Source organism: Oryza sativa, chromosome 10, assembly GCF_034140825.1.
Source record: "Oryza sativa Japonica Group chromosome 10, ASM3414082v1".
Classification (NCBI taxonomy): Eukaryota; Viridiplantae; Streptophyta; class Magnoliopsida; order Poales; family Poaceae; genus Oryza; species Oryza sativa.
The window spans coordinates 20,750,569-20,769,799 of record NC_089044.1 but is presented as its reverse complement, the minus strand read 5'-3'; the positions used below and the strand labels follow the sequence as shown (position 1 = coordinate 20,769,799).

The following is a 19,231-nucleotide window of genomic DNA, read 5'->3' as shown; positions in this document are numbered from 1 at the left end:
AGTTTTATTAACAAGTTATTTTTTATTTATAAATATACCGTTTGACTTATTCTATAAAAATACCGAAGGATGGGGCCGATAAATTGGTTGTTGTACGCTCTGCAATGCAGATAAGCGTATTTAAGCCTGGTCTTTGTTGACTCTGCTTACTTTCAAGATGTTCAATCTCTGTGCACGGTCCGCACTGTACTATTGACTGCAGAGATCAGCAATGTACGGGCGTGTGTTCCTACAGTTCCCTCTGCTCTGGTCGCCGCAGCTTTGTTCGGAGATGAGATGATGGCTGTGAGCAGCAGGAGGCCACAGACACAGGGCCCCGGCTCGCATCATTGCATTCCTCGGCTGCCTCAAACTGCGCGGGCAGCCGGGCATTGCAAGTGCAACCCCGACTGGACCGGTTGAAATTATAAACACATAATAATTTAATTTATTTCATAAATAAATTATAACATTACAGATGTAAACTAGATTGAACACATCATTAAATCTACACATGTAAACTAAGCAGTAAAACATGAACAGATCAAATATGCGCAACATGTCGAACACGTACCGAGGTGGCGGAAAGACCGGTTGCTCGACAGGAACTACTCGCGGTTGCGAGCGTCGACGAAGGCGCGAAGCACGCGAGCGGAGAGGAAGGCGAGCCGTCGCGGACGAACAGGGAGCAGTCGCGCGAAGCGCTTCCCAAAAACCTTATTGCCGCCTTCTTCCGGTGCAGGACGTCGAAGGCAGAGGTTCCGGAGACCTGCTCTCCCGATCGTCGGTGCACGCCGGCGAGCGGGATGGAGTAGTCTACGAGCGACGGCGCAGCACAGAGTAGGAGGCAAACCCTAGATTGATTTCGCGTGTGTTGCGTGAAGGCGACGGCTCGGTTTATATAGAGATAGGTCGCTTGATCAGGGCGCCCGCATGATCTCAACTCCGTGTAACTGAATCGGATAAGTCGCGCGTAACCTATCCAGATTCCATGCCGTTTTCACACACCGGATTTTGCCATTTTCACGCACCGGATTTTTCGGAATGTTTCCAAAACAAAATAAATCCGAATTTCCCGCAGCAAAACAAAACTACAAAAGGAGGCTGCATCTGCGCAAGGGTGAGGAGCCAATTTTGCGGACCATTCGACGTGTATGTCGTGTGCACGGCAGCCAAAATTTTGTGGACCATTCGACGCGTACGTCGTGCACGCGCGCCGCCTGCCAGGCAACGCGAGGTGAGCGCGCGTGTGTTTCCCCTCTTCTCTCCACCACACATGCTTCAAGTGGCTAGGAGGGCATCCTCCCTTTTAAGGAGGTTCTCCTCTCCTAGAATAAGTAAGTGGTACTAAACTCCATATGCATGCCAAAAATTAATTTTTGAATGGGCCTTAGCCCATCTATTAATTCCAACAGGACCTGTGCACGCGTCACGCATCCTGAAACGAGGCGAACCAGGACGGCGCCTATCTCCCTCGGCACGGCGCGCGCGGGGATCCACCGGTGGATTCCACGGGAAATCGCACGCGACGTCCCCGTTTTTTTTTTCTCGCGATCCGGCGCCCGGGCGCGGGGCATGCGGTGCCAGGCCCTGATCGGTGGCGACGCGGCATGACGCGCGTCATGCGCGCTTCCCACAGTGACGACGACGTTGGGCTGCACCGTGCGCGCGGTATCATCGTCGCGGCTTGATTCCTTCCTTGGCGCTGCGCTGCTGTTGAGGTGTCACCACGCGCGCGGCACGGCGCTGCGGTCCACTCCACGCGATGACGGTGAGCGAGATGTTGCGGTACTGCGGTTACGTGGTCCAGGCCTGGACGATTTTATTCCCGTACTGTCGGGAGATATCGGGTCATGGGCGTACCATACGATACATTCAGGGCAATAGGATGAAATGGTACTAGGGCATCGGAACAAGAACCGAATCAAGCAAACATAGAACAATAATCTTATAATCGAATCAAGCAAATATACAGGTTGTTTGTTGATTTCATTTCATTTCATTTATTTACAGAGGATGGTACTGCACAAGGCAAGGGGATGATGGTTTTGTCGGTGTAAGTGCAGCACAGGGCCCCGGGCTCACATCATTGCATTCCTTTGCTCTGGGAACCTGATGAAACTGAGAGCAAGTTTAATAGTAGTATAGCTAACTAATAGCTCAAATTTATCTATAGACAATCTAGTAGTTCATTTATACAATAGTTATATACTACACTATTAATACCTGGTCCCACCTGTCATACACACACTATGTCTTGGAGTCCGTGCTACAGCTGGCTACAAATCTATAGCCCGCTGCTATTCTCTCACCTCATTTATCTCCTTAAAATATATTTATAGCTGGCTATATTGTACTTCCTCTGTTCTAAAAAAAAGACAAACCATGGGTTTCCGTGCCAATATTTGACTGTCCGTCTTATATGAAATTTTTTTATAATTAGTATTTTTATTGTTGTTAGATGATAAAACATGATTAATACTTTATGTGTGACTTAACTTTTTAATTTTTTTTCATAATTTTTTTAAATAAGTATTTGTCTTATTTTGAGAGGGAGTACCTGCTCTAAGCGAGCTGGCCTGTATAGCTCACATCATATGCCCTTTCTTGGCGTCTTCCCTGGCCTGATGCGTCACGCCCTCACGCGTGCTGGCCTGAGGCCTGAGGCCCCAGGCTCGCGTCACGCGTGTATTTCTCCGGAAATTCGACACGAGACGTCCCCGTTTTTCTGACGATCCGCGCGGCTCTGCGCCTCCGCCTACCGTTGGCGAGTGAGTGGCGATGCGCGTCATGGGACGTCGGGCTGCATCGTAGGCGCGCCGGTGCTCGGTCCTTCCAAAAAAATATATATTAATTTCTGTGAACGACCTTTGAACAAATGATTGTCCAAATTTGATTTTAGAAGTTTTTTTTTTTTTGAACGGAGTGATAGCTTGATGCAGCTGAGCTGATACTTTCCTTCAGGGCGGAGCTAAAATATATGAAGGTTGCTCAGGAATCCGATAAAAAATTTATAGTTATAGGCTTATATAGCTCGTATCTATTTTCATCATGTGTGCATCTTTTTAATACAAACTTATAAGTTTAAACTCAATTTAAAATAAAATAAATTAAGTAAGTTACACCTTCTGTATTTCATACTCCATTCCGTTTTAGCTTCGTCTTGGCGCCGTTGCAGACATGCAGTGCAGGGGTCACACCGCGCGGGTGCGGTCCACTCCAGCCGTGAGCTGAGTCGTTGCGGTGCCGTTTCGCACTACGTACGATACGTGGTGGTCCTTGATGATGGATGGTGACATGGTGTTGTTACGTGCGCGCGAGTGATTTTATTCCCATATTGTCGGGAGATATATATGCTATGCTTTTTTTTTATAACTAGATATATATGCTATGCCATCGACAAGCTATGTTACTGCTAAAGCATCGGAGCAAGTCGGGAACAGGAAACAAATTAGGCAAATCGTATACGCAGGTGGTGGTTGATTCATTTCGTCTACAAAGAATAGTACTGTGTGCACGGATATACAGTACTCCTATATGGCATAACCTCATAAGTAGTGCGTGCTAGTACTACTAAGTACTCGGTGACACACGACACGACACAGCAACCCTCTGCTGGATGGTTTGGACTTTGGAGACACGAGGACGGTGGGTGGTGATAAACAATGCTCCCAGACGTACGTACGCCGTCGACACTGATACGCGGCATATCCACCGGGAATATTTCCGGTACATTATCATGTTGTGTGTCCAACTGCCCAAGTGCACGCATGCGCTACGTAGTTGCGTACACTAGTTGTTGAACCATCCATCGCCCACACCGATCCTGAGTACCCCGTCGTCGCCGTCGACTACGTAGCTGGCCGCTGGCGTTAGAAGACTTGCCATTTGTTAACTCTCCAGGCTACCGGAAGACAGGATGCCTGGGGCTCGGCAGCTCACCTAACATACTTTCAAATCGGCTGTATCTTTTTTTTTTTTAAAAAAAAACGGAGTAGTACTCTGTTGAAATCGAAAATCATTTCGCTCCAAGTAGTAGTAACAAACAAGGATACCCGTCAATTTTAATCATCAACACACAATCACTCTGCTTAAGGAGTGCATGTAATTCTGGCAATCCATTTTGGTGACCAAACGGTTGAGACCCAACCAGGTTTTGTGCTAATCTGGACTTCTGTTCTGGAGGGCCCAACTTGCATCCAACTACGAGAGGCCCGTGACGTTTCGGATCCATGGGCCTGAACAGGGCCCATCTAATTGGAATTCCAGTCCAGTCCAGTCCACGAAGGCTCCACCCCCTCCGAGTCCGCGGCTTGCGGGTCGTCGCGGCGGCAAAGCTGAGAGAGGGTGGCGGTGGCGCCATGGATGGGCAGTGGGAGGAGCCGCAGCACGCGGGGCGGCGGCGGCGGCAGCCGGAGCCCGGGAAGAACCTCATCAAGATCCCTTCCTACCAGGAGGTGTTCGGGAGTGGCGCCTCATCCTCCGCCGCGCCGCCCTCCTACAACCCTCCACCCACCACCGCCGCCTCCTCCTCCTCCTCCTCGTCGTCGTTTTCGCAGGCCTTCTCCTTCCTCAAATCCACCGAGTTCTACTCCCCGCCACCGCCGCCACCACAGACGACCACCCCAAGGTACTCTCCTCTTATCTCCCTCGATTTCTTTCTGTGACGCCTCGCCTCCTGATTCTGAGTTCGGTTTCTTCCCGCAGACCGCCTCAGGCTAGCTCAGCTGCTCAGGCGCCAAAGAACGCCATTCTTGTGAGCCATAGGCAGGTAACCGTATGCGATTATTGCCATCGCACCTTGAATCGGCTCTCTTTTATTTTTCTTGTTTGGAGATTGATTTTCCCCACTTTCTGTGGGGAATTTCGTGCCTTTTGGGCAGAAAGGGAATCCCTTACTGAAGCACATCAGGAACGCGAGGTGGACGTACGCCGATATAGTGCCGGACTACGTGCTCGGGCAATCGTCATGCGCACTGTACATAAGGTTTTTAACTTCCCCCCTCTCTAGCTTTGCTCCTGTGAGTATATCTGTGTGGCAATAATTCGAACAGAGAGTGACATTAGATTAGTATGTGTTTCTAAGGGAAGCATTTGTCGATTGCCTCTTTTGCTGCCAGGGAAGACGAGTAGATGAATGCGCGCAGCATAAACTTTGTTGAAAAAAAATATTCAATGTTGTAGCTCTAGACTCTAGTCTGTTGCACTGTGAACTGTAATCATAGCTACTCCTTAAACCTTCTCAGGGAAAGGAGCTATGCCGCGCAATAATTATGCATGAGACCATGGCATTTCTTGATTCTTACTATGTGTTTTGTGCTGTGGTGGATTCAGTCTCCGGTACCATCTTCTACACCCTGACTACTTGTATTATCGGATAAGAGAGTTGCAGAAGAATTTCAAGCTCCGCGTCATTTTGTGCCATATTGATGTTGTAAGTTTCAATCACTTGACAATCTTGATTTATCCGTGGACATGCTTTTGGAGAAATGTGCAAAAGAAGTTTAGTGATCTTAACGTTTATGAATTTATTGCTTAGGAAGATGTCGTCAAACCTTTACATGAAGTTACAAGAACATCACTGCTACATGACTGCACCCTCTTGTGTGGATGGAGGTAATACTCTGTAACGTTTTTTTTTTTCTTTCTCTTTCGCTCAATTTGGAGTACTTATATACTGTTCTGTCAGTTCACTGTAATTTTGAATGATTTTCTAGATCACCATGTCTTGTTCATTGTTCTATATTGTCTCTGAAGAACCAGGATTTTGTATGACTCAATGGGACCGCTTGTCAAACATTTTATCTAGAAATTTTAAATTCAGGAATAGATGCGCACATGAGTTAGCTATTGAAAAATAGGCTCTAATGGCTCTTTCATCATGTGAATTGGAGAATTTTGTATTAACGAACTAACAATAATGTACTCATATGGATGCCAATGTTTATGAACATGTTATGTGATCACACTACTTTCTCCTATAGCCTGGAGGAGTGTGGTCGGTACTTGGAGACCATTAAAGTGTACGAAAACAAGTCAGCTGACAGCATTCGTGAACATATGGATAATGACTATTTATCAAGGGTATGCATGTACTCACTCAACTTCAAACTAGATACTATGGAGTACATCTGACTATCTCATTTTGAACAATTGGTGAAGCGTTGAGCTACTATGGATAAGTTATCAGAAAATTTTCCCCACAACTAACTCAATTGTTTGACTGTTCTGTTATGATTAATCTCTATATAGATGGTGATCATTTAATTGATACTGCTCATTTTAAGTTTTGGATATGGTTTTGCAGTTGACGCATGCTCTTACATCCATTCGGCATGTTAACAAGACAGATGTTGTGACGCTTGGCTCATCTTTTGGGGTAAGCTGGATGAAGATGCCCTAATATGGCATGCTTACATTGTATAGTATACTTGTTTGGTAGCAAGTTCTATTTTGCGAGACTGAAAAAATAGGGCTCCCCACAGAAGATGCACGATATAAGCTAAATGTGCCTTTGTTCATATATTTACAGTCACTTTCACAAGTTATGAATGCTTCTATGGAAGAACTAGCTCGATGCCCAGGAATTGGTGAGCGGAAGGTACTACCTTTTAGATCTCAGTTTTCTGTTGTTATCATTCATTGGAAATATTTCTTTGTGACCTACATGTTGGTTATTCCTTTGGAGAGAAACTATGGAAGCACACTTCTTGTAGTCTTGTTTATATTGCTTCGCCGTTATCCTTCATTCAATGTTGGTGTCCTTTGTCATGTTTTGTTCAATTAATGTTAGACATTATTCAATTATTATAGGTAAAACGACTTCATGACACTTTCCACGAGCCATTCAAACGGGTTTCCAGCCGCCCAAACATTGTAGTGCCTGACACTCCTGACAGAGAGAAGGCGTCAGGCCAACCTTCATCGACAAATGATGGTGCACAGGATGCTGTGGAGAAGCCAGACGCATCCGTGAACAAGAAGAGTTCTAATGTAAGATCAGCCCTTACTGAAGCCTTTGCCAAGTATTCAGAAAAGATACGCAACCAGAATCGTGATTCAACAAATGTGGCTGGTGAAGGTACTAGCAAGTCAACTATGGGAGATGAAAAAGACCAATAATTAGATTAGGGGTAGCTTGGTAGGAGGTCCATGACAGTTGAGAACAAAAGGAGTAAGAAGAAACTGGCTAAGATTCAATTGACCTATAAAGCAACCAGTTCAACTAAAGGAAGTAGCTTACGGGCTTAAGGCTGCTAGGGACTCTGGGGCCAGAAGAAGCTTTTCCCGCATTCCTGTTGATGCAGATCAGACGAGAAGGGCCATCTCTTTACTAGAATCCGATGTGATAGAAGGAGCAGCTCTAGCTTAAGCCTAAGTTGATCCTTACTTACTGTTCAAGATGTCTACAACACAATAAGGTAGGCGAAGCCACTAGTTTACTTGCTTGAAAAAGGCAACCTTAGCTGATTCACATTACCTCTTGTTATTTCAATCCTTCCATGTCCCCCATCAAAGCAGCTACAATGAGTAAGGAAGTTAGCAGATGAAAAATACCAATAATTAGATTAGCGGTAGCTTGGTAGGAGGTCCATGACAGTCCAAAATGCTGAGTTCAAATGTAATGTCCCCGGTTTGGTAATGGTTGTTGTAGCTGCAGCTTTTTCTGTATTTTTCCGTGTAATTTGCTCCAAAGAGAGACAGGAACACCGCCAATTTTATTAGCAAGGATGAGTTTCAAAACATGTTCACGTCCAGACTTTTTTACCTTGTAAGTTGTAATATAGAGACTATGAAGACCTTTTCCGAACATGGATTATGTACTCTTATCTCTTATGGTCCATGCTGCAGAACGAAAAAAATGGAAAATGTTCTCACCTCGTGACCAAACACTTGCAATTAGGTAACATATGATGTTTTTCCGAACACAATTGGTTCTTAAGAAACATCAGGATGTAAGACACATCGAAAGAATGAAAGAAAAACCCAGGAAAAAACTCCCAAATCTAAATCATTATTCATAAATACGATCCATTGATATGCAAACTGTTCTGGAGTTTTCAAGTCGCCATATTTGAAACAAGAATAAAAGAATAACCAGAGCAGGTAGAAAAAAAATACATTTTATTAGGCTGTCTTTTCTGCTATGAGAACCAACGGGTCGCCCTAGGATCTACATAATCACAGCTATTTCAATGATAGTTGTGGCCGAAGCTGTAAAATACACGGCACCATAATTTCATGACCACCAAAACACCATTGAAAAAATAAATGGAAAAGAAAGCTTAACAAAAAACTAATATACACACTGATGGCACCAGGCCAGGGCATGTCAACCTTCCCAGAACGAATTTTCTTAGAGCACCTGCATGAGCTGGCTTCTGCGAATTCTACCAATTTTATGATTCAGGAAGTGCAGGTTGATGAGGTTCTCTTGTTAAACTCATCTTCACTGGCAGTTAGCGAAGCAATCGATGCAAGCCAGGGCAGGCAATTCATATCAGTCGAATGTCTGGCGTTATGTTTCTTCATGTTTCTTCGTTGTCATCATCCCTAATGTCTTCTATTTCTTCTCGGCAGTACAATGCATTTAACTCTTGCTGCAACTGAAATGATGTGGAACAAAACACTATGAATAATTTGTCTAACTGCCGACATGAATTGTGGAAGAACTGGCCAAGAGGGCCCGTGATTGCAGCTGCTTAACAGCATGAATATAACGTAATCAACTATATAAGGAAATATCAACACTGACCTGTACATGCTTTAGCTTAGCTGCAATCAGTTCATCAGTCAAAGTAATCATTCTGCAGGAAAGGGGAAAAAAGGGTAAGTTTGATCATTCAGTAATCAAAGCCATACAGCTACAGCATACCTTGTAAGATAAAAACAATATTAAAAATATTAAAAGGCCATAAATGATATGTGCAGTCCATATGTATATTCAAAATAAAGATAACTTGTAGCATTATTGAAGAATCAAATTAAACAGACATGACAAGGAGGCAACTGATAAAACTGCAGCTCAAACAAGTTTAGCTACCCAACTGGAGTAGCCAAACTTGAACATGATTGTCACTATACTGGCAATATGTGGGTCGTGAACTTATAAATAGGAAATTGTAGCAGTGATTTGATGGTGGGATTATTGTAAAATAGCTGACAGATCCGCAGAAGGCCTACCTAGATTGCAATTCTGAAATTTTAACAAGTAACGACCGTTCTTTTTCAGAATTAACTGATCCAACCTGCCAAAGAACAAACAGACATTTTTAGTTACACAAGACTTTTAGAGGAAGTGCTGTAATTGGGAAAGGGCCAACTCACATCAGTACTCAAAAACATGCTTACCATTGTGTCACTATCCGTATTTCGGAGTTGTGGGGATATTCCAGACAATACTCCTGACAAGAAGAAAGAATTATGGCTTTTAGCCAACAGAAATCAGGCAACTTCAATAACGATAGGGTAGAAATATTTACCATCAACTTTCTCATTCTGTTGCAAGCTACTTAACACATTCATTATCAGATCCTGAGGCAATGAAATAGTAAAAGTGTTACTTAGAAATCTATCAGATACTCCCTCCGTTTCACAATGTAAGTCATTCTAGCATTTTCAACATTCATATTGATGTTAATGAATCTAGACATATATATCTACCTAGATTTATTAACATCAATATGAATGTGGGAAATGCTAGAATGACTTACATTGTGAAACGGAGGAAGTAGATAATTTATCACTTTACCATAATGTCCTATACATTCTCAAACATAGTGTGGTAAGTTCCCTCCATACCTGCTGAAACATAGTTTGTTTCACAAGGTTCTCAAGGTGGGGAATTAAAATTGATGATGATACGGAGCTATTGCAGAGTTCCTTCACATGATGACTGTTAGACTGCAGCATATATGAATTTTAGAAAAATCAGGTCAGCTCTGACAAAAATGGCAAAAGAGTAAAAGTAGGTAGATTTGATCCAATGGTAATTCCCATTTCAGGAAGTAACATACTTTCCAGAAAGAAAATTATTTTCATGGGTTTTATACAATCATGTGAAAAAAGATTTATACCATTGGCTTAGTGTTCACCAACCAATCACCAACGCTAGCAGATTTTTTTAGTGGTGAAGCCTGAAAAAACAAGTATAAATCAATTAGCGTGGGCTGTAATGAATGAAGTGTAATCAATTAACATGGGTTGTAACTATGTGCTAGATAAAAAATGACCGTAATATTAGTACTACAAATCTCACCTGTGGTGATTTGCGGGAGAGGCTACTCAATGGAACTTCCTGAACCTGGAAAGTAATAAATTATTCATTTTTGTCCACATGATGTAATTCTAATCTGTTTAGATTACTTTAATTTAATTAGAAATGCACCCAGCCATTGCACTCACCTTAGCAAGATCAACATTCTCAGATGTCACGGAAAACCGTCCTTTAATCTCCACCACGTTACGTTTAGACTTGTCGCCCAAAGAATCTACATATCCTACAATGATTGAAAGAATATCAACCAGATGTTCAAAGTCATATCTAAACAGGATAAAGAAAGAAAATCCTTTCCATATGTTGCTGTTCAACAGTAATGCTAGTGAAAACAATGGATGTTTGCCACAAGATAATACTCCCTCCATCCCAATTTGATCATCATGTAGGATTTTTGAGGTTTTCGCAAAATGATCATCATCTAACAAATTGTTTCTTTGTTTATTTGTGCAAAGAGTAAATGTGCATCATGCAATGCACTGCATGCATGCAGCCAACCAAGATTAGTTTCTATTCGTTCAACCCATGCAACATTTAAAGTGTGAAATAATTTCTGTTGGACGTGAAGGGGCAAAGCACTTTAATCAATGAGGATAAATTTTAGATGATGGATGTTTTGGTGTCCTTGGTTTTGGTGCTCTTTGTTTAGGGGATGATCAAATTGGGATAGAGGGAGTATACGACTTGTACCTCCTGAAGATCGAATAGGAGCTGACAGACTGTTTGCAGAAGCACGAGTTGGCAGTGACAATGGACCACTAAGATTTGTTGCTCTTCTCGTTTCAGTCCTAAGTTTATCAGATGCCAATTGAACAGTTGCATCCCTGTCATAACCAATATAATAATTAAATGAACCTTGGAAGAGCACAAGGAAATGCCAGCAAACAACTTATCATGTTGCAGCATTTTCAAGAAGAAAAGTCTAGTGAGGCCATAAACAAGTAATGATGAGCCAGATTAATAAAAAAAAAGCGAAGAGAAAAAAGCTACTATCCCATGGTAAACAAATAATCAGAAGAATTAAGCAGTTGTGATTATTGAAAAGAGGACAAGGTAAGACGTTATTTGCTCTTTATTTGTTGTGAATTAATGAGAAACATGCCAAATTTGTAAAGCTATATAACTTGGATGATGGCTATGATCGCATACCAACACTGACCCCCCCCCCCCACCAAAAAAAAAAAAGAGTGCAAAGTAAACAAGAAAAAGTTGAATGATTCCTCCAAAAACTGTAATTCCCATTCACTTGCTGAGCTACTGCCTAGATGAATCAAAATGAAAAAGGTACTCTTAATCAATCACAATTCCGAACAATAGCATGCTGGAAAAATTGTTAAACAGATAACAGACCTTTCAACACCATGGCCCTTTTCAGTTGTTGAGCTATTAACCCCACCAGAATGGACAGCTGGAGTGCCAGAAGTTTGTTGTTTCTGTCCAGAAGTACTTCTCCAATATTTTGACTCTGGATCTTGCTTTGATGTAGAGGGTGATGAGCTATTCTCTGATCTAGCGTTTTCATACCCATTGGGCATAATTTTAGTATCAACGTTGTTTTCACCAAAATCAAAAGCTTCAAATGAAAAATCGCCTTTTCCATCCGAATTTGCTGCAGTGGTAGAGGTCCGTCCACTGAAATAACAGAAGGCTACATTTCACTAAAGATGCTTTAACAAAAATAATAATAATAAAAACTACGTAAGTTTATAACAGCAGAAAGGCTAGAGAACTATTATATTTCTAATATCCCCATTAGTTCAAGAATTGGATCAGCACTCTGTAGTAATACACAGATTTGCAAATATGGAGATATAAAATGAGCAGCTCTAAATATATTTCACTAAGAGAGATAAAAGAATGGCTTAACCTGAAGAAATTTTCAATTGTACTCGACGACTTCCCCAAATGATTCCTAGAAAATGAATCCTGAGGTTTGAACAAAAAGTGACTGCAAATCAGAATTACCCAACACGTTTTTTTTTGTGTTAATTAAATTAACAACTTAAAGAAAGGAAATTATATGGCTCCATATAAGTGCGCTACAAAACTAATACAAGGTATACATTCCTCAGGTTCCCTGAGCACAAGATCAGTCTAGATTTGAACGAATTAATGTTACACAAGCCTTTTCACCCAGATGCATGTAGTAAGCCCACTGTGTGGTCATGCTAAACAGCTTCAGTTGGATAGCCTAGCTGATACTTATTCGAAACTGTAGTACCATGGCCCGTGGTGGAGCCAACAAATTTTGAGCTGGCAAATCTAACTACGTTTAGTATTTGCTACGATAATTCTATTTTCAATCATTATAATAATATAAAAATTATACTGCCTATTTGCCAACAAGCCTGGGCTGCTGCCCAGGGTCGCCAAAGTGACTCTGGCTATATTCAGAACTTGGAAGCTTTGTAGCGCAGGCTGCCAACAAAATTTCCCATGAAAAACAAAGGTAAGCAAGAATATGTGCAACCTTTTCAACTTCAATGGTTCTTGCAGTATCATCGTCTTCTTTTATTTCAGGGGGTTCATCATCACGAATCTATAAAGTCAGTCAACTTAGGAATAAGTTACATGCAGATAAGGTAGAATGGAAAAATAAGCTGGCATAGAAAGAATAAGCATAGTAGCATACTAGTGATGCTTGGGCCTTGAGATCTTCAACATCGAAGTTCCATGCACTAACACCTCGTTGGTATTCACTCTGTTAGATAGTTCACTTGTTAAATGATAGAGAGTATATTTCATAAAGGTGCAACTATTTTGTTAAAAAAAAATCAGTTTGCTGCAGCTTTAGCCAGGTATTTCAGATGGCTGCAACAATAGTGTATGATTTTACCAGAAAGCTGCAACTTCATCTGAAAAGTTTGGTCCCACCTGCTATACACATATGCAATGCTCATAATGTTGCAAGTTGGGCCCATATGTCATCATATGTTGGAGGTAAAGTTGCAGTTTTATGATAAAATCGTTTGCTAATGTTGTAGTTTCATGAAATACCAGCTAAAGTTGCAGCAAAGTGATAGTTACAGCCAAATAAATGCAGCTTTGTGAAATTTACTGTAAATTATATTCTTCTCAAATGATTTATGCTTTTTTATTTCTAATATATCCTTGCAAAATTATCCATGGACAATTTTTAAAACAGAAGGTGACTAAAAAAATGCAGTTCCCACCAAAGTTGTCATGATTCATGAAAAAAGCACCTCTGTTGCAAAACATCTATAACAATTCTGTGTTGATTAATCCATTTATGCCTACTAGGTGCTTTTAACTAAATTATGCATATCAAAGAACTCGTCTCCTCCTTTTTCAAAATACAATTGTACAGTTTTCTAGAGTTTCTTTCATAAGCATGCATTGCAGTCTGTACAATTAAAATAATGGGTGCTTTTAGGGCCACTTCTACAACCTAACATGTTCTAAACACACACAAATGACGGACTGTTTGAATGATCAAAATGAAAAGATATCTTAAGCATAAAACAACATAATCATTAAGTTGCATGTCACAAACCATGGAGAGTGCCTCCTGCTCAGAAGAAGGCATTTTCTTCAAGGCCAACTGTGCTGCATCTTTAAGCTGTAAATACACAGAGGCGTAAAGACATCTGCTATTTTAAAAATCAAGGGGAAAAAGGGGGACAACTTAGTATAGAAGTATACCTGGAGAGCCTTTACACGGTCCCATAGAGGAGGTAAATCAGTTAAGATACCCTTCATTGTCAATTCTGGAGGTTTTGCATTTTTGAAAAATGAATGCTTTAGCAACTTCTCAGCTGTTGGTCTCTTTGTTTGATCTTTTACCAAGCACATTGCAACCATCTCCTTAAATGACTGATCACAAAATATGCTTAATTAGAAAGGTAAATTCTATAATATAATTTGTAGTAGTTGAAAACAATGACAAACTTCATGGTCAATATTTAGATGAATGGATACTACCTTTGAGAATCTTCGGTCTCGATCATAGTCGAGACCAGGTGGAGCATTCTGGAGGGTCATGAGAAGAACCTGCAGCCAAAAGGAAGTAAAGTGAATAAATATGATGATTCCATAGACTCAATTATCTTGCCCAATACAGTGGCAAAACTATCAGAACCACCAGATGATCTCACATGCCATTGAGGATCATTGCGATTAACTAAACAAATTATGGGCTCAAATATATGAGAGGAAGACTACATAGGTAATAGTAAAAGATCATGGAAAGCATATTGACATAAGTTGGTGACTCCAATCTATGAAATATTTAGTTAGTTCACCAAATGAAAGAAGAGAGGGAAGAACAGAAAATATTATTATAACATTTACTGATTTACCAAATCTAGCCATAAATATGAGCAAACATCCATCAGAAAAATTTCACGTAGATAAATAACTACTTTTACTTGAACAACATTAAATCACTACCTTCATAGGGGGATACTTTGAAAACGGTGCATGGCCATGGGCAAGTTCAAGTGCAGTGATTCCAAATGACCATATGTCAGCTCTGCATAAATAGACTGATCGTAAGTCCATCTTTATTAGCACAAAGAGGAAGGTTGTAAGTCCATCTTTGTTAGCAACTGACGATATACACAGCAAAGAGAAAACATTGGAGTGCTGGCAATTCATCAAATGCAGTGCGAAAAATATAAATTATCAGAAGTTATCATCTTTTTAAGTGTCATGACATCATGTATTCTCTCACTGTGAGCAGATTGCATCCATTCAGCAAGTATAGATTTTGTCAAAAATTACTTTTCCAAAAGCAAGCATAGCATCATTGTGAAATATGTATATAGAAGATAAATGTGTGCCCAGGAATACATTAGCGAACTTAAATTAAGTGTGACATGATCTGACATCCGACACTATTGCCACCATATTATCCTCTTTCTATTCTGCATTGTATTCCTAATGGAAAAGAAAAGCTCCTGGCTTACCTAAAAATATGACAAAATGCAATGCAATCATGTAAACCAGGGTGGACATTACTGGTTCTATCATACTTTATTTTTTGTTCTAACATGCTGATGATGGTTAACAAGAACAATGAATGAAAAAAAAAACGCATACACGGAATAATACAAATGCAAGTATGCCATGTATAAAATCTATTCGTGGAAAATGTGATGGCTGTATTTTTTGCACCAAATCTAACAAAGAATATGCTTCATTTACATTCAGGATTGCATTGAGGCATGTATAATTCGATGTAAATATACACACAAGTCATATGCCATGTATAATTCAATGTAAACATACTTGAAGTTATATCCAGTGCCTGGCTGGAGCACTTCTGGAGCCATCCTAAAAGCAAAATTAGAGCCACAAAACAAGTCAGCATTCTCAAGTTCCATAATGTTTATTTAATTTCATTAGAAGAAAAAAATGGTTCTTACCAACACGGTGTTCCCACAAATGTGTTCCTAGATCTTTGTCGATCACCTCTATCAAACATACAAGCAGACACGCCGAAGTCCCCAAGCTTCACTATACCAGCATTATCAACAAGGATATTGCCGGCCTGCCAAGTGTCACATTGAGCAAAGATAAATTGAAGTAAATAACATCAAATCAGATGATTACAATATTTGACAGAAGCTAACCTTGACATCACGATGGATTTGTCCTTGCCTGTGAAGGTACTCCAAAGCCTTAAGTGTTTCCTTTAGAATAGAGCCAATAACAGGTTCCTCGAAACCATCAGGATATGCAATCTTCATTAGGTGCAGACATGAACCCTCAGTCATAAATGGCATTACTACCCAAAGGCTGTGCTCAACAACAAATGAGCAGTAAGCCCTGATGACATTAGGATGCTCTATCAAGCTCATGATTTGAGCCTCCCGTTGGATTTCATCCTACAAATGGTGCACAACTATAAGAAATAAATTTATTTATAGCTTCAGGAAGGGGAAATGAGAAACGAAAGTCAGACATATCAACAGTGATGATAAATGCCACACTGTTTACTCCAAGAAAGGTTTTCGCATCTTTCTTTTAATAAAAAAGTGATAGGTAAATCCATCCTAACAAATGGCTAGAAGTAGAAGTCCATGGCATAAATATAAGAGGTATTGTTTGAAACTCGGTTGACCTGGTACTATAGTTGCTTTATTAGTCTGGTATAATATCAATTGCTTTACCGATACCGCAATACATGCTGGTATACTGATGATACCAACAGAATGCAGATGCCACCCCCCCTCCCCTCTCCCTCAAAGTCCCCAAGGATAAGGACCACACAAGGCAAACCTTATCTTGTGAACTTCCTAAGGTACATGTAGCACTAGGTGACGTCTTGTAGAATTCATTGTCCCCAATGTTATGCCCACCATCCACATACACAGAAATATATACACAAAGATGCTTGTGCAGATATGTACTGAAGTATCAGCATAAACTGCATCCCTGCCTATGCAGACCCGAACTGACACATGCAAAATCAACTCACCCCAACAACCCAGGTTTGTAGCCAGTGAGCCATGATGTCCCACAACATGCAACTCATCTCGTCCAGTTTATGACTAAAAAAGATTCTCCCCCTAAGTGATCGACTAAAATTTTCAACTCAAAATCTCACCAGCAATTTCACTTGCAAGAGTAACCGCGCCGAAATAATCTAGAAACACAAACATGCACAGGACAGCATTTGAGCTTAACCTGACTTAGCAGCATCTACTACCGCAGTACCAAATACAGTAAATGCTAAGTAGCTAACATCGTAATCCAAAAGCAAACACCGAAGCATCAGAGCCTGATAGGATGTCATTCGAACTAAAATTCCATCCTCATCTTCGAAACTACCAAATCAGTAGTAGATACTCCAATCTACCTACGGATCTCTCGCTAGATCAAACAGCAAACAATACCTACAATCCCGAAACCGTACAAAAGCAAGGAAGCACAGGGGGCGATGCAGCAGATGCTCACGATGTTGTTGTTGAGCTGATCGAGATCCAGGCACTTGACAGCCACGACGTCGTTCCTGGGGACGAACAGCGCGCGGTACACGACGGCGTGCGCCCCGTACCCGACCTCCTCCATGAGCTGGTAGTCGCGGGGATTCGCCGTGAACGCCGCCGCCGCCCCCGACGACGACGTACGCTTGACGCTCCCGTTCCTCCCCATGGCCCGCCCGCTCGAACTCGAAGCCGGCAGCGCACCAACCCGCCGCCTGCCCTCGCGATCGCCGGAGCTTCTACCTCCTCTCGCCGCCGCAGCCGCCGCCGCCGGCGACCGGCCCGTTGACCCGCGTCCACCTATGGGGCAGCGAGGAGAGAGAGAGAGAGAGAGGCAGCCGATGGCTAGAGAGAGAAACCAAGAGAGAGAAGGGGAGAGAAGAGGAGAAGAAGAGATAGCGAACGGAAGGACGCTTTAAGAAACGAGGTCGTAAAAGGGAGGAAAATAATAATTTCGGGGGCGAGGGGGTGACGTGGCAGGAAGCGGTGCGGGGGAGCGGCGATTGTGGGCTGTGGGGGAGGCTTTAACGTGGGAGGCGGGTCGGTGACACGTGGGGCCTGCTGTTAGGTGGGGCCCACCTGGCAGCGGGGGGAACTGCTCAAGGCGGTGACTGCGAGGGAGCGGCGTGGCGGGGTACAGCAGAGCTTGACCGCCTGATAGATCTCCGCCTCCCGATGCTGGGCCTTCGGCGCGGATCGTTTGTGCACATCACAGATGGGGAGTAGGAGTAGGTTTCCTGAATGTTTCTACACAGAATTCTTCTTTTCTTTTCTTTTTTTACACAAACAGAATTCTTCGATATCAAACTGCGGATATACTAGATCCAAATTGCAGAATTAAATCGAATCCAATACAGCAACTAAGATAAGATTTTTATACTGGTATTGTTGATGTAATGTTGCCGGTGGTATCGACAACCTATCTAAGAAGAACTCCCTTGTTACGAAAGGAACACGGAAGAAACCAATCGATGCCAGCTAGTACTAAAAAAACAGCCGTGCTTGAGAACTGGCAAATCCCATGGATTAGTACTAGTACAGTACTGTAAATTGTCGTGCCATGCATTAGCAGTCAGTTTCTGTACACATGCGGTAGTATGTACGGATGTACCACACGGAGGCCGGAAGAAACAAACAAAACGGGCTCGTCTTCTCTGGCAGAGAGGATCCCCCACCAAACAGTTCGCCCGGGCCAGCGGCCGCGTGTTGCGCCCCCGGCAGCGGCGCGCAACTTGCCAAGCGGCTTCTACTACTAGCGCTTCCCCAGGTTAAGCCGCCGCGGCCCCGGCCCGCCCGGTGGTACCACGGCCGAGGACGGACGGAGTACGTACGCTACGAAACCCCCCTCGCGCGGGCCAGGCCCACCTAGCCGAGAAGGCTAGGCTAGGCTCGCGCACGGCACGGCACACGCGACGCGCGATTTGCGCCGTGCGGATCCGTCCCACCGGCCACCGCCGCCAACGAGCCGTTTCCGCGAGAAACTCTTGTCAAACCCGGCGCGTTTCGTTCCCCGGGGCCCGGCCTACCCCGCGCCGTGACCGTGACTAAACCGTGCGACGCTCACTGTGCTGACAGCTGGTCGTATAAATGAGATGGGTGTACGATGGCTGTGTTTAGTTTCACTGGGCGGATCCCACGGGACCCATAAATACCTCCCGAAACACCTCATTCAATTTTTTTCATCATAAATGATAAACTAAAGGTCCCTAAATGGCTGGAGGTTGAAAAAACTGTGTAGTTGAGTCTCCCCATTTTTTTTTCTGGATCCGCCCTCCACGCTAAAATTGAAAGTTTGAACGAATTAGAACAATGTGATGTAAAAGTTGTAAGTTTGTGTGTGTAGGAAAGTTCGATGGGACGGATAAGTCGAAAGTTTGAAGAAAAAAGTTAGAATCTAAACAAGGCCTATTTCCCGATCATCCACCTATCCCGTAGTTTATATTGACCAACCCAGAATAAAATTACAAGATTGTGTATCATAACATATATAATATTCTAATTCTGAAATATTAATGTAGTTAATTTA

The 19,231-nt window shown here is 42.4% G+C and overlaps 2 protein-coding genes across 2 annotated transcripts; one reads left to right on the top strand and one right to left on the bottom strand.

Annotated features, from left to right (window-relative positions):
- The first annotated feature begins 4,294 nt into the window (after positions 1–4,294).
- Positions 4,295–7,791, top strand: LOC4349131 (DNA excision repair protein ERCC-1). The gene is made up of 9 exons (XM_015757478.3): positions 4,295–4,609; positions 4,687–4,750; positions 4,863–4,966; positions 5,314–5,413; positions 5,519–5,595; positions 5,964–6,063; positions 6,287–6,358; positions 6,512–6,580; positions 6,793–7,791. Exons 1-9 carry the CDS (start codon positions 4,341–4,343, stop codon positions 7,099–7,101), a joined length of 1,164 nt encoding a protein of 387 aa, XP_015612964.3. The 5' UTR covers positions 4,295–4,340; the 3' UTR covers positions 7,102–7,791.
- A 295-nt stretch (positions 7,792–8,086) lies between these two features.
- On the bottom strand, positions 8,087–17,565 carry LOC4349130 (uncharacterized). Its single transcript, XM_015759112.3, has 22 exons — positions 17,177–17,565; positions 15,850–16,104; positions 15,643–15,767; positions 15,506–15,550; positions 14,666–14,747; positions 14,198–14,266; positions 13,919–14,089; positions 13,770–13,835; positions 12,888–12,956; positions 12,726–12,794; positions 12,123–12,181; positions 11,606–11,887; positions 10,946–11,079; positions 10,384–10,478; positions 10,238–10,282; positions 10,056–10,115; positions 9,781–9,882; positions 9,462–9,513; positions 9,331–9,383; positions 9,163–9,227; positions 8,735–8,786; positions 8,087–8,585 (listed from the first exon to the last, which is right to left on the bottom strand). Exons 1-22 carry the CDS (start codon positions 17,372–17,374, stop codon positions 8,508–8,510), a joined length of 2,226 nt encoding a protein of 741 aa, XP_015614598.1. The 5' UTR covers positions 17,375–17,565; the 3' UTR covers positions 8,087–8,507.
- Between the last annotated feature and the right edge of the window lie 1,666 nt (positions 17,566–19,231).

Coding starts and splice junctions, on each gene's coding strand:
- LOC4349131 (XM_015757478.3), top strand. CDS start 4,341: ATGGATGGGCAGTGGGAGGAGCCGCAGCACGCGGGGCGGCGGCGGCGG. Junction 5,414..5,518: donor TTTTGTGCCATATTGATGTT/GTAAGTTTCAAT, acceptor TTTATTGCTTAG/GAAGATGTCGTCAAACCTTT. Junction 6,581..6,792: donor CAGGAATTGGTGAGCGGAAG/GTACTACCTTTT, acceptor CAATTATTATAG/GTAAAACGACTTCATGACAC.
- LOC4349130 (XM_015759112.3), bottom strand. CDS start 17,374: ATGGGGAGGAACGGGAGCGTCAAGCGTACGTCGTCGTCGGGGGCGGCG. Junction 15,551..15,642: donor TTTGTGGGAACACCGTGTTG/GTAAGAACCATT, acceptor TTTTGCTTTTAG/GATGGCTCCAGAAGTGCTCC. Junction 9,228..9,330: donor ATACGGATAGTGACACAATG/GTAAGCATGTTT, acceptor GTTCTTTGGCAG/GTTGGATCAGTTAATTCTGA.